General features: G+C 39.8%; 1 protein-coding gene across 3 annotated transcripts in view; it reads left to right on the top strand.

The window, feature by feature from the left end:
* Window positions 1-13,166, top strand: part of ELF1 (E74 like ETS transcription factor 1) — an 87,394-nt gene extending 74,228 nt beyond the window's left edge. For 2 of the 3 annotated variants that reach the window (XM_041407215.1, XM_041407216.1), the window contains 3 exons: window positions 915-1,107; window positions 2,189-2,656; window positions 11,485-13,166. In XM_041407215.1, coding sequence (XP_041263149.1) covers window positions 915-1,107; window positions 2,189-2,656; window positions 11,485-12,100 — 1,277 coding nt within the window. In that variant the 3' untranslated portion in view covers window positions 12,101-13,166. The remainder of the gene's footprint in view (window positions 1-914; window positions 1,108-2,188; window positions 2,657-11,484) is intronic. The other variant, XM_041407217.1, reaches the window with a different exon arrangement.
* Window positions 13,167-14,865: the final 1,699 nt, after the last annotated feature.

Genomic DNA, 14,865 nt, shown 5'->3' with positions numbered 1-14,865 from the left:
TTTTTTCTTGCTTTCTCAGACTAACAACTAAGAAGCTTATGTGCAGCTTCAGATTCCCAAAAGAGCATCAAACACCAAAAGCCTTAAAAAAAAGGCAGGAAAAAAGGGTCTCATTAGTTGCATGAGTTTAGACTCCTTAAATGTGGTTTTGGGAAAAAAAATGCAAATTTTTTGCTAGTTTTAAGTATTCACCATCTGTGATTTTAATACTCTATATGTGGTAAATACCGAACAGATGTGGTGGATTTTCGTATAAAAGTGTTTGTCCCCACTTGTTTGTAAAATGAAATTTGAATGTTGTCTACCAGCAAGCACAAGCACTCACTGTATTAAAAAAAAATTATCTTTTTCTGTACTTTGTTGTTGAAGGTTTGCCTGCCTCAGCATATATCACCGATTGCCCTGCATAAATCTCATTGTTAAAGGCAAGGATTTTGTTTAGCCTTTTAAAGGATTATAACACTCACCTCGATTCCGCAAAGCATCTAAGCAACAGCTTAATTTCCAGCATTTTTAGGGGGTAGAACTGAACATGTTCCTTTTCAAGGTAAAGCAATAGTGACTGCTTCTGTAACTGGATTAGGCAGGAGGGAAATGGGCACATGGGTGATTAATGCTGTCTAATGTTGGTGGTCCAACACTGGCTGTAGGTTACAGAGTGGCTGGGGTATTTGGACACCTAGATTATGATAACTCACAAGATTATAATAACTTCCCTTCCCATGTCCTTCCATCACTATTTCCTAGTCTTGATGATCTATTATAATGTATTTTGTAAAGATACCAGCTTCTTAAGATTATTTGCATCACTAATAAAATATGGCCAAATAATTTTTCTTTTTTTTTTTTTTGTTTGTTTGTTTGTTTTGGTTTTTTGTTTGTTTTGTTTTGTTTCTGAAATTCTTTTATTCTAGGAAATACAATTTATCTCTGGGAGTTCTTACTAGCACTGCTCCAGGACAAAGCAACATGTCCTAAGTATATCAAATGGACTCAAAGAGAGAAGGGCATTTTCAAACTGGTAGATTCCAAAGCTGTGTCCAGGTTGTGGGGAAAACACAAAAACAAACCTGACATGAATTATGAAACAATGGGTAGAGCTCTCAGGTATGTGCATTTTTAATAGTAGATTGTTTTTGTTGCTTTAGTGTTTGTATGCATTATATGCCTCATCTAATTTGAATAACACAAAAATCTAGTATTCTATTAGTTTGGGAAATGAAAATGTTATTTCAGCAAAATAAATTAGCTAACTACAATTAACCCTCACTAACCTCAATTCCAAGTCAGTCACCTTCAGTTTCAGCTTACACTTTTTTCAGTACTGCTGCAAAACTGCATCTTCACAGGCAGACACAGATGAGTAAGAGACTGAAGATTTCAAGTCGGGCAAACCTTTTACATAAAATTTCAATCTATTTTCAGAAAAACCTCTCCAATATTCATGTTTATTCATCAAGTTATTCTACTTGTTGCCCACGTTTCCATCTCCAATGGAAAATACAGCTTTAGAATTCAGTTCTGGTGTTACTTCTCTGAACTTGTGTGTACAGACATTTCTAAAACAGAGAATTGTGTGCCACTGCCTGTCAGGGTGGGAGTATTCTCATACATAAAAAACTGTGCAAAATAAGTAGACAATCATCGAGCTTCAGTTTTATCAGCTGACTGATAATTGTCCAACTGAGCCATATGCATTTTTTTTTCATTTCCCCTCACCTTGGTGTGCATAATTTCAAGTTGTCCTACTAATTTGTAAACATAGCAGAAATAGGGCTCTCCTGCCCTGTTCCTTTCACTTTGTTGTAGCTAAAATGTCTGCCTGTGCTCACTAGTGAATAAACACAAATTCAGACTACTGAAAGAACCGTAGGAGTCAAAAGGAGAATTGAAAGTTTTTTTACAAAGTGTGAGTTGATAGCAGATCTGCCAAGTCATTGAGTTCTTTTCTTTGTCCTCAGAGTTATCTAAGTTGGAAGTTAAAAGGTGGCATAAAATACCAGTTAAAAAAAATAGTTGTTTGAGGAAAAAAGTACGCTATTAAATTGGTCACTTTTTATAATGAAGAAACTAGACACATAAAAATTTTTGACTTGCTGGTGCTGTGTTTATTTTCTGGGAGTTTTGTTGCTTTGTTTTGTTTTTGGCAGAAAACCTGTGTAATTTGATGTATGTGCACTTTAAACAGATACTATTACCAAAGGGGAATCCTTGCTAAAGTAGAAGGTCAGCGCCTGGTGTATCAATTTAAAGACATGCCAAAAGATCTCATCTATATTGATGATGAAGATGCCAGCCCTAGCACTGAATCATCAGATTCAACTCTGCTCTCACCTGCTGTGGCCAACAGAAACCAATCGAGCAGAACTAGAGCGTCTGCGAATGCAGGAACAAAGGGAGGATCAGCCTCAGTGGTAAAAACAGGAAACTCGAAGCCTGCTAAGCTGAAGGAGCAAGTAGAAGTTGTACAGCAGCAGACACCTGGCTTGACTTCAGAAGCTTTGAGGACAATGCAGTCTCCACAGCCAGTACAGCCCACTCAGCTTTTTCGGACAGTTCATGTAATGCAGCCATTGCAGCCCCTCACAGAAGGACAAGCAGCTGTAACAAGTAATGTTCCAGATGAATCATTAAATTCCTCAGTTCAGAATATAAGGTAAGAAAATGTACAGAAAATAAATATTTGAATAATAGTAAATTCAGTGGATGATGGCTAGATAGACTTGATTTTTTGTTTTACTTCCAAGAAATGCTTGTCTTCCAGTTTAGTTGAAGTGACATGATGTCTTTGTGGCTTATCCTAGGAATTTAGAGTTACTACATCATGACAGGTACACACATAACTGTACTACCTTTGGTGGAGGGAAGCTCATCTTTTCCATGGTGTTAGGCCTGATGCATATCATTTAGAAAGGAAAAATATACAACTTCCCTTTAAAACTGACATTGTCAGTTCTGTCCCACAGCAGAAGCTGTGTTTTCATGCCTGTTTTTACAATAGTGTCCTTGGTTTTGAATTATACATGGTGGGTCTTCACAATTATTTTCCTTCTTGCTTCTTAATTTTTCTTTGTAAGAATTTTTTATCATCTTTTGCATCTTTTGTATTGTCCACCGTTACAAGGAAAAGCTCCATATTACCTGCTCTTGCATTTTGCTGCTGTTACAAGAACAAGTTCTTCCAATTGTAGGAAACAATTAACAGACTAATCCTTTGGGAACTGTGCATCTGCAGACATCTGGGAGCCAGTCATGCTTCCATGCTTCATTTATGAGTCAGCTGGCTGACACTACATAGCACTTAAGCATCATGACTCTTTTGCACTTACCCCTTGGTAGCAGGATTTACTTGTAAAAATGGACAAGGGCAACATAGTAAAAGGAAAGCAGTACAGACAAAATTGAGGCTATACTGAACCATATAAGTCAGCAAAACAATAATGCTAAACATGAAGAGGGGGAAAGTTCAGCAATTTGCAGAGTTAAATAGCTCTAGGATAGACCTACACTCGATTATCGATCACAAACATTATTAGTAGTATAGATGTTATAAGGAATGGTAACAACAAATAGAAGTATCTCTAAGACTTAAGGCAGGCAAGAAGTCCAACCAAATGTTTGGAAAACTATTCAGTGACATTATGACATCCAGTTACTGTATTACAGTATTTCCCAGTCAGAGCTTGGGTAATAAACTAAGGGAAAAAACAGTAGAGATTATACATGTGTGAAGCTCAGATGAAACAGAAGCCTTAAGTCCTTAGAATTCTGTATTATGTTCGTTAACATCCATTGTTTTTAACCAGAACATTATTCCATGAAGTCTCTAACTGTACTTAGCTGAGATGGCCAAGTGAAGGAGTTCAAACAGAAGCATCAAACCTTTCCAGAATGGTATAGAAGTACTGCTGATTAAGAAAGTTTATACTAAAGGGTCTGAGCAGTTAGAGTGAAAATAAAAACTACAATCCAGACTTTTTGGGTGTGCTTTTAACCAAGATGGGACAAGCTGCAAAATAGGTGCTGATGAGTCCTGTGCAATAGATACTGCCCATTTCAGGCTCTCAAAATACAATTTATGACAGATATATTTCTGCTCAGCTTCAAAAGGTAAGCTTCAAATAGTTAGATGAGGTAGAATGACATACTGAATATTTTTCAGAGCATATGTTTTAGGTCTTATTTTATAATAAGGCTGAAACAGTTTGTTCAGACAGCTGTAAATCTTAGGCAGATTAATGTACACAATCTGAATTGCTGCAGCAGGGCTTCTGTAAGGGTTGAAATGATTGGTCTGCATGATTTGAAAATGTACAGGTATGACTACCACTGTAGACTAAGAATTCACAAACCTTCTGATGTATGCACACACTCTGTGGGCTTGTGGTTGGAGCCACTTTATAGTGTGGGAAGCATGAGGACAAATAGAAGCTTTGGTTGCCAGTTGCTGTTCAAAGGCTGGGACATGTAAATAATCAAGATCGTCTGGGCAAAACAGCAATCATACCAGGATCTGGTAATGATCTTCAAAAGGTTTTCTTATGCATGCCAGTTAATGGTTGGGCTCTGTCTTGAAGTGTGAACATCTTGAACCCATATAATTTGTCTTTTGCAATTTAGTTTCTAAAGTTTTACTCAGGTAAATGTTCACCCCTTCTTCTTCATGAAAATAAATGTTTTCTTTCCTTCCTCTGCAGCAATTTGCTTCTCTTCTGTTGTGAGAAGAAAAAAATAATAGAGAAAATATTGAGCATCTTGGAGGTCAAAACAATTGGTTTCTTAACACTTAACCATAGCCTTTAGAGAATGTTTGAACGTGCATCTTCTCTGCTAAGGTTCTTGGTAAAAGAATCATATTTGAAGATTGTTGTGAAGTTCTGGTGCTGACCTGCACTAGGCAGCACTGCCTGGTACAGACCACTCCCAAAGCATCACTGGGAGAGTGCAGCAGCCCAAGGCTCAAGTTACCCAAGGCCTCTTGGCAATTCTCAAAGGAATGGGCATGTTGATGTAAATCTACGGTTGGCTCTTCACGAGACAGGCAGTGATTAAATTTATAGCTGCACAAAGCTTGTATCTTACTCTGAAGTGGAAAGGTCTTGGCTTTTGGATGGCTTTTGATGTGCTTTTTGGAGAAGTTTTGGTGCTGCTCTATGAAAGGGAGACAAGGAGAAGTGTTAGTTACAAAGGATAAAAGTCTCTTCTTCAGCCCCAGTGCTTAAAAAGAAAGACTGTGATGTGCTAACTGAGGCTTGGGAAACAGGGCAGGAGCAGGGTCAGGTCAAGCAAACTGGGTTTTGCTGACTGAGGAAAACATGTAGTATCCCCAGTGGGAATATTTGGAATTGTAAACACACTGCTGTTCTGCAGGTCTAACTGTTCTGGCTCGATGTATGCAGGCACAGTAACTGCAGACTCCAGTCGTGCAACTGAGAACTGAGTTTGGCACCACATGTTTCCAGTGAAAAGACAAAACCAAAAATGCCTCTCTGGATGATCATTTCATTGCTTACTTTTTCCAGTGAGCCAGCTTTTATGAGGAAAAAAAGGTTTCTTTGAATTTCATGTTTGTAAAACTATTCTGTTTAAACCAGAATAATGGACACAGGTTAACCAGAATACTTGGATTATTTGAGTAATTGTGTTTGGCCTTGGAATTAGGAGGCACTGGCCTGGGATTCAGCTCTGGATACATTGGCTCATTTTGAGCAATAAAGGGCATCCTTTCTGTTGCTGCAGAAAGTGCACCTCTCCTGTTGGGCTAGTGACTTACCTTACCTAGGGTATCCTACAGGCCTGAAAGGTGTCTGTGTTTGGACAAGTAAATTTCTCCCTTAAATGATGAGGACTGCAAATAAAGACAGATGTTTTTGCATTTACCTTTAATCTAGAGTAGTAGTGATTTAAGATGGAGGGAAAAGAGATTATTATATTACTTACAGTTCAGAGAATATCATACAGGGAGTAATTTTATTTTATATGTCTGTCTCTGCTATTTGCTGTATGAGACGTGGCTGAACCTTCTAGCTGGCAGCTCTATATGCCAAGAAACTTGCAATTAGCTGACTTCTGACAAACCCTGTGCAATGTTTTCGCACACTTCAGGTTCTAATCTGTTTCTGTCAAAATTCAGCTTGCTGTTTCCCTTCTGTACTTGCAAGTTGTCATTGTGGTAGCTTGGACAGAGCACATTAGAAGACCAGAATCCTGACTCAGTTCTGTGGCTGGGGGAAACCTAATACAGGCCACAGAGATAATGGGATATGCTCTCTGTGTTCACTTCTGAATGGGAGAACCTCGACGTGATGAATCAGCCACAGTTTTTGTCTTGATCTTTTTGCAACACTCAAGGTAGAAGATTACTTCTGAAGGTGACACAAGAATGGATTACAGTGGCAGGATCCAGATTCAAGAGGAAGTAGCTGAACGTGAATCATGTTTTTTCAGGGCATGAGCATTCTGAGTAAGAACAGTGATGAAGCCAAGAATTCACCAACACCGTGTATTGGTCCCAGTAAGCAGAGTCAATTGCCTTTGAAAGCCATGTGTACCCAAGCAAACACATGCTTTCTGCTGTTGTTCCATAATCTCTTTCTGTGTCCAGACTGTGATGCTTTGGTGGTCTGACTGCAGCAATGCTGATGCTGAAAAAAAAAATAAAAATTGTCTAGCAGGAGTTTATAAACTCTGAAAATGTGATTACAGCTGCTATTTCAAATGAAATGTCTTCATCTCATACCTTATATAGACATTGTCTTGTGTAAGTTGCACGACGTCAGCATTATTTTCTGTAATCATCCTTCACACCCTGTCTCTATTGGCTTTGCTCGAGCTCACATAACCCCACAGACACAGGGAACCAGTCTGGCACTGTCCTGAGACTTTGCATTGACCATCTGCTTTCAGTCCCTTTTTCTTGAATGAGAGCAAGAGTCCCATCTGCATGATGTCTGCTAGTGTCATAGCCCATCACTCCTGTGCCATTTCTACAGGTCTCCTGATAAAAACCATCACAGGTGTAAGTCTTGGTAATGGGCTCCCTAGGGCTCCCTGGGACTTGATGGGGAACATGGGCAAAAGAGGATGATGCCAGGTGTAGACTTGCAAATAATCAGAAGCAGCTTCTGAAGACCTTCCTTTGATCGGCCACCATCAGCGCACGTGCTTCTCTTCTGTTTGGAGTTAGGCAGCAGTGTTCTGTCACTGCTCCAAAGGCAAGCTGCAGGCTTAAGAGCTCTCCAGCTCACTGACTAGTAGGTATTGTTGGATCTGGCTCACTGCTGCCATTGCCTTCCCCAAAGGAAGGGAAACGGGACTGTTACAAAGAGCTCATCTCTGTAATCTCGTAAGTGAAGGCTTGACTGCAATCCAGGTTGCATGTTGGTGAGAAAAATGTCCTTCCTGAGGGAGGTGCTGGTCAGAAATAGACTCAGTGGGCTTCTACAAGAAACTGTGATTTAGCTTACAACAGGGTGTGTTTCTCAGAACACATTTCCAATATGGACAACTTCTATCACAGCAAAGACTTTGCTTCTTACCAAACATTTTGATTTTCCTGCAGCTGAAGAAGACCTTTTCTTAAGCCCACTTCTGATTTAATTTCTGAGATATTCAAGAAGGTGGCTGTTTATTGACAGAAATTACTATAGTGTCATGTAATCAGTTTAATTTTGTTTCTGCACAATAAGAAGATACCCATAGGAGCTCTCTTTCCATGTCTTTGGTACTGCTGAAAGAGGTGGAGGTTTCACAGCTCTGTTTTAATTCAGGTGACTGGGCAGTTTTGAAAAATTCTGGAAAGAGGACTGTTAGACTTTGTGGTTCAGTAAAAAGGACACATTGAGAGTCATCTGCTTCTGTCCTCTCTTACCTCTCTCTATGTATGTCTTAATATTGCTTTGTTTCATTTTATTACTGTGCTGTGAAATACTTGGTTTACCTTGGCTTGCAGCTTCAATATTTTTGGTATCTTCTCCATCTCATAAATTTCACATAAATTACCATAAATAAACTTGTTTTTCTTGCCTGTCACTATTTATCTCTTGATGAGCTAATAAGATATTGCACAATTCTAGGCCATTAACAGTAAAAAATGGCCCAAGAAATAGATGATCATTTTCTGCCAAGCTAAAATGACTTCAGAATTTTTGACATTCTTTTCTCAGAATGGCAGAATTTCCTTTCCATTGCTGTTGCTCAATGTTCTTGTTCTTTCTGAAACCTCAGTGGCAACTTTTAAAATAATCACCCAAAAGATTTGTACCTTAGAGAAGAAAGGCTGTTAGAAATGCCAGTGAAATGCAGGAACATAGCAAAATATAGACTTAAAAGCGCCTAAAACAGTGTAGCCCAGTGTTAATAAATCACCTTAATTATTGTGTACTTTTTTTTTTGTAAAACAGACAAAACTATTAACCAAGCTGTATATTTTTCAATTGTATTCAAGGCAAATTGTTTAGGGAGATAAATTTTTAGTTAGTAATCAGGTTTAACAACTAAAGCAAAAGTCTTGCTTGGCTACCATTAGCATAAATAAATATTTATGATGTGCTTGTACAGCTACCTGCTGCATGCAGGTAGCAAGCACACCCTGTGTGTGTATGCATATACATGTATGTACAGGTTGATATACATATGTATCATATATTTGTATCTTGGCTGATGGAGAAGACAATGCATCTGGAGTAAACCTCAGGCATGGGACTGCCTATCAAGAGAAACAAAATGGCTTCAGATTAATATGAAGATACTAGAGTGTGCTGAGACAAATGGTCTGGTTTTGTCTCTCAGAGCAGCTGCTCCTAGTACTTTGCAGATACCTGCATTGATTAGATGCAGTTCACACGTTTTGAGCTTATCCTTCAGAGCCACTTGGCAGCTAGCAGCTTTTATTTTTACAAAACAACTAAGAACAAGGAAGTAGCTTCAAGGTAATAATACTTGGAAGGCATACCAGCACAGGCTAGCAGCTTTAGCCCCTGCTTTTAAAATTGCAGCTATTGCGTTGTTCTTAGTCCTTCAGACTCAGGTTAGTTTCTTCACGGATTAAAGAACTGGCTTGGGATCTATTCTGATGCTTTCTCTCCTTCATAGCTGTTCCACTTGCATTGATGGTCTCTGTAGACTTTCCTGGGTTGAGCTGTACCTGTCTGACATTTTGATTTTATTGCAAGTTTATTTAGCTGTTGGTAGTTTACTTTTTTTGTTTTTTAAAGAACCTAGTGGATGCCCTCATCCTGTTGCTACTTCTGACACAGACATTAGTGTTTTTTCTGTCAAGGCCCCAGGGGAATTGCTGGGGGAAAAATAGCACTGACAACCCTTAGGAGACTTGGTATGAGCCTTGGTACTGTCACTCTGAGCCTTGCGCTTTAGGCTTGGTTGTTGGCATTTGCTGTGCCAGCACCAACTTCTCCAGAAGTTCGAAAGAAAGAAACAATCACTCTAGCCGGTGCTTCACCTTCAACCAGCCCCATTTCCATGAACTTCTTCCTTGGGATTTTTTCCATTGTGTGAAAAAGGAGCTCAAGATTGATTTTAGTGTCAGTCACATCAAATTTTGTGTCATGGTTATGATGGCTGCTGTGATGAGACCTGTGTGGCTGCCTCACTGGCAAGGATTTGGAGTTGGTTTGCTGTAGCAGCACTGCTGAGTGCTGCACCTGTCTTTCTTGGGAGGAAGAGAAAGTTACAGATAGAAATTTTGTTTCTCATATTACCAAGCCCTGTGTGATCTGGGGAAGAGATTGCCTGCAGGAAGGACTGGCAGCTGGAGGATGCTCAGGGAAGCACCCACGTGCTCTGAGCCTGATACCAGCAGGGTTACTGGGCCTGCTCCTGCTGGAGCTGTTTTTGGAGCTCAGCTGGAGGCCTTTCCCGGAGGACTGTGCTGAGTGGGACATGAGGAACCTTCTACATATATTCCTGTACTTGTCTCTGCTGCTGCACTAAGAAAGGGGAATGCAGCTCCCTGTGCAGCTGGACCATGACCAGCAGCAGCATCTGCATCCACATTGTCCCGTAGCTTCAGCACCACCTAAGTCCTGCTTTGGTAAGCTTTTTGTTGCAACTGTGGTAGCCAGAGTATGGTTTTCAATGGAAGTTTTGAATATGCTGAATTAGATTGGTCTGGTCAGTGGCTAAATGTTGAAATGTAGACTTACACAGAACTGTGAAAAATAAATTCTATATGGGTAGAAGGAGTGTAGAACGAAGGACATTCCATGGTTGATGTATGGCAGGCAGCCCTTACAGTATATCTGAGTCCAGTCTTTAGAAAGAACAGCAGGCAGTGCTGTGCAAGTATGAACACTGACAGTTTGCTTTCCATCTAAAGTGATTTCAGTAGGGGTAGAAATAAGCTAGGAGGTGGAGATAGTTTTTTTTTTTTTATTATTTTTGAGAAAACACAAGGGAGAGTTTAAAGGGGAGGAGGGCAGGCAGGACTAAACATGGAAGAGAAGATTGGAGAGAACTCTGCATGACAAACAGAAGAAAAGAAAGATTGCCAGAGACAGCATGGCACGGTGGCATGGAACAAGCTGTGTCAGGGTCTCAGGGCAGTTACCCTTCCTCTCTCCCTCTCCTGGTAACCGTTTATGTTTTCTGGTGGTTTGGTTTTGTTTTGTTTTAAGTTGTGTGACTGGAGTGTATTGCCACCTTCCTCTCTCCCTCTCCTGGTAACCGTTTATGTTTTCTGTGTTTTGGTTTTGTTTTAATTTGTGTGACTGGAGTGTATTGCCATGTTTAAGTAACCACTGTGTAGCTACTGCAGTAACTGGGTACTCCAGCAATACAGCTCTTAATCCTCTAATGCTGTCCCCAGAGCTCTACATCTATTGACAGTCACACGGTATCCAAGTCTGTTAGCCTGCAAAAATGGAATCACTCCTAACTTAAAATGATGTTTTGGAAGCAGATTCTGATCAGTTGTTTTACCAGAAGGTGTGTGTGAGCCTGGCAGACAGAGAACTCTGTGTCCTGGAAGTGTGGCAAGGTTGTGCCCAGACACTGCTACCACGTGGTTACTTTTGAATACAGCTAAATGTATATGTGGATGTCAGGACAAGCAAGGCCTGACTTAGGCTTGTGATTTATTAATTACTTGGTGTAATTTTTGAAACAGATGTCAAATATCTAGTGAGTTGTGCTTCTGATGTTGGTCAATGCTTGAGGCAGAGGTCTTGGATGTGATTCTAGGTTTCCTGATGAACCACTGAATGTCTCAAAGGCAGGCTGCGCAGCTTGGTGATGGCAGTATGGTTCATGTGGGGTACCTTTACTTTGGGAATCATCTTGCTGAATTCAGGGGTCAGGTCCAGTTCTTGTTTATTTAGGAGAGGCTCTACTACCTCTTTTGGAAATGTTGGGTAAATGTAAGGTTTATGATGCCAAATGTTTTTTTTTCTGTAGTATATCTATAATTATTTTTTTTTTAAATTCAGCATAGAAGTGTTCTGATACAATAATCTTCTCTAATCTTAGCAGGACTTTGCAGACTCCAACCCAGGTTCCAGTGGTTGTTTCTCCTGGAAATCAGCAGCTGCATGCTGTAACACTCCAGACAGTGCCTCTTACTACAGTGATAGCCAGCACAGATCCAGCCTCAGTAACAACAGCACAGAAATTCATTTTACAAGCCATTCCTACTTCCCAGCCCATGACGGTTCTTAAAGAAAACATCATGCTACAGTCTCAGAAGCCAGTCTCGCCTCCTTCCTCGATTGTGCTGAGCCCAGCACAAGTTCAGCAGGTGCTCACCAGCAGCGTGCAGACAATTTGCAATGGAACAGTCAACATGGCTTCATCTCCATCCTTCAGTGCCACCACCCCCGTGGTGACGTTCTCGCCCAGCAGCTCACAGGTGGTGTCTCAGCCATCAGGCACGGTGATCACTTCGGTCATCAAAGCACCGGACACGAAGCAGGTTGGCCTACAAGAAGAGGAAAAGGAGGAGAGTGACAAAGTAGAAGACGCTGAGCAGTCGGAGCAGAGATTCCAGCAGCAACCATTTGTGATGGTAGTGTCCAGTTCAAATAATTTCCCATCTGATGTGCAAGTGAAGCAAGAAAATGAGCCATTGGAACCCAATTTGTATTGATAATTAAATAATTAAAAAAGAAAAAAAGACCCTGTGGATGATTATTTTCATAAATGTGATGGGACCTTTTCAGTTATGTATATATTATTTGATTCTGAAGCATGATGTTGCAAAGCTACTAAATTTCTGCAGTTAATTCTTAGAATTCATGCTTTAGGATGGTTTTGATTTTCTGTTAATTGCTAAATGTTATCATATAAATAAAATTATATATTACTCATTTTTCAAAGTACAGGCATGAAGGAACATGCTTTTTATGCTATGAAGACTTTCTCCTGAGGTTGTTGGCCAAAGTTTCAAACTTCTCTTATTTTGTTGTCAGTCTGTTGCTGATTTACATTGCAGTAATGTTATTGTAACCTTTTCTGTTTAATCTGTATGTGTATCACCTTTGGAAGCAGCAGATAGTTTTAGTAAGACAGTTTCATTCCATGTGTTTGAATTTTTAAGATCGAGTATCTGTTTCACATCAGTGAATGACATCGGTTTTAGACTTTAATAACCAAGTATCCTCTTGCATTTTTTGCAGCACAAGTTCTTGTGTGTGCAAAATTGAATATACACTCCTATTGAGAGTACTCAAAACATATATTCCAGAAATGGACAATGCCATGTCTATATTTTATATGAAAACATCAGATATATTTAATTACAGAAGCTAACGGCATCACTACAGGTGCAAATATTTCATGCCATTTTGCAACTATGAAGCTTAACAATCTTGCTTTCTACTTCAGATTATTTTGTAAGGGGGGAGGAAAATTAAATATATACAATTTATGCAGGTTTTTGGAGATTAATACTGCTAAGAGTTCTTGTTTTTGATTGTAAATACTGTATATTCAATGTTGCAGGGAAGTTTTTTCAGCTAATTTTTTTCCATACAAATTTTTGATAGATGCAAATAAGATCAATAAGATTGTTATGTTTAGAGGTCTAATGTTATATGTATTCATATTACTGAGTGACTTTGTATTTAAAGACAAATTTTTAAATGATGGAGCCCATTGAACCTTGGGTCCTTCTTTTGTATTTTTAATTGGTTTATTATGAAAATAAATCAAATAGAAAAACATTTTTCTGTATTTACTCCAAAATGTTTTTTATTATTATAATGTTTTGACAATCATAATAATTAAGTAAAATACAGTGAGAAACAGGACAATGTGCTTAGTCAGTGTGGGTCTGTGGTGGAACATGAGCAATTCACAAATCACTTCTGAACAGACTTGAGCGCAGTGTGCTGTCGGTATCCTTTGAAACAGCAGTAATGTATATTTTTGTAGCTGAACTGAAGGTTGAGCTAAATGCAGGAACTGGACTTAAACTTCTCCTTTTCCATCACTTCCCAACAACACTTTGTGTTGTTTGTTTGTGTACGTTACAAACAAACAACACAAAATTCTGAGTGTAATTCAGAAAGGTTGTTGTAGCTTGTATGATACAACTGACAACCCAAACTATTAGGCCTTCAAAAACTTGCATGTTGCAATGTTTAAGCAGAGGGTAAGTTAATAATAAACATTTTGCCTGGTATTATGATTCTGTCAGTATAAAATGAAAGGGAATATGACTTTTGAAGTTGAAGTTTTATTGACTGGTTGGTAAGGTTAAATGTAACGTTAAACACTAATACTAGAAAAACTAGTAGGAGCAGAAGAGTGGCAGAGAGAGTATGGTCTTGCTGCTTGACAGAAGAAACTCTACAAACTATTGAACAAGCAATTCTCTGCCACAGCTGCCGTGTTAGCTCAGTGTTTCTTCCCTCTGACTCTTTGCAGCCAGGCTTCCACCTGCAAACCCAGTGCCTCACCCCATTTACAGGAAGGCTGGTCATACCCACACCGGTGGTTGTTTATCTGGCAGCGCTCCCTGCAGCTGGGGAGTGCCAGCAATATTTTCAGGAATGTGGATGAGCTTTGTGGAAGCATATCTGGTAACAGTCCTCATCCTGAGGGCTATGTTAGATTGACGGAAGCACTGGAGAGGGAAGCTATTTTTTTAAATCAAACTATAAAATAGGGATGTTTTCCTGTACTACAAGTATTTCATAATTCTAGAAAATCTGAAGTGATAATGCTTGACTGACATTAGTGTTTTTAGATACAGGGAAGTTGCTTTGGTGTTTACTGGAAATGTGGGGGGAGGAAAAAAAATTGCACCATAAGGTTACAGCTTCACCAACAAAACTTCATGCCACAGATGCAGCTATTACACATGGAAAATGATCTGTCAGTTTAGTTTATGTCAGCTGGAGAAGTGGCAGAAATCTCCAGCAGCAGTAACGTGTCTCCAGCAGCAGACTGTTGTGTAACAGACAGTAAATGGAATCACTCCCTCCCCATATCCCTTGGGCTTCGGTGTGCCAGCCGGGTGGATCTGTACTTTGAACTCTCTTGCATATGGCAAAGGAAGGGAGAAGCTGGAGTAAATCATAAAACGAGAGCTCACATTGGGAGTTTGAGCAACCCCTCCCCTGTCACAGCTGCCTTTGTGCCTGTGGCAGCAGCCAAACAAAACAGCTAAAATCCCAGCCACTTCTGAGTCAGAAAATAAAAATTGAGGCCACACTTCTTTTCCACACGTGTGTGAAGCCACGGAGGAGAAAAAGGCACTTGTTTATTTTTGAGGCATTTCACAGAAGGAAATGCCATTTGGAGGAGGTGGAGGAGGATGGAGGCCTCAGGCTGCTTTGTGAAGTCCTGTCCACAGCCCCGTTGTCCTGAACACGGGCTGGGTGCTCGGTGCACAGCACCAGCTGACAC

This window comes from Onychostruthus taczanowskii, unplaced genomic scaffold, assembly GCF_017590055.1.
Source record: "Onychostruthus taczanowskii isolate IOZ18803 unplaced genomic scaffold, ASM1759005v1 scaffold26, whole genome shotgun sequence".
Classification (NCBI taxonomy): Eukaryota; Metazoa; Chordata; class Aves; order Passeriformes; family Passeridae; genus Onychostruthus; species Onychostruthus taczanowskii.
This window is presented reverse-complemented; position numbering and strand designations above follow the sequence as displayed.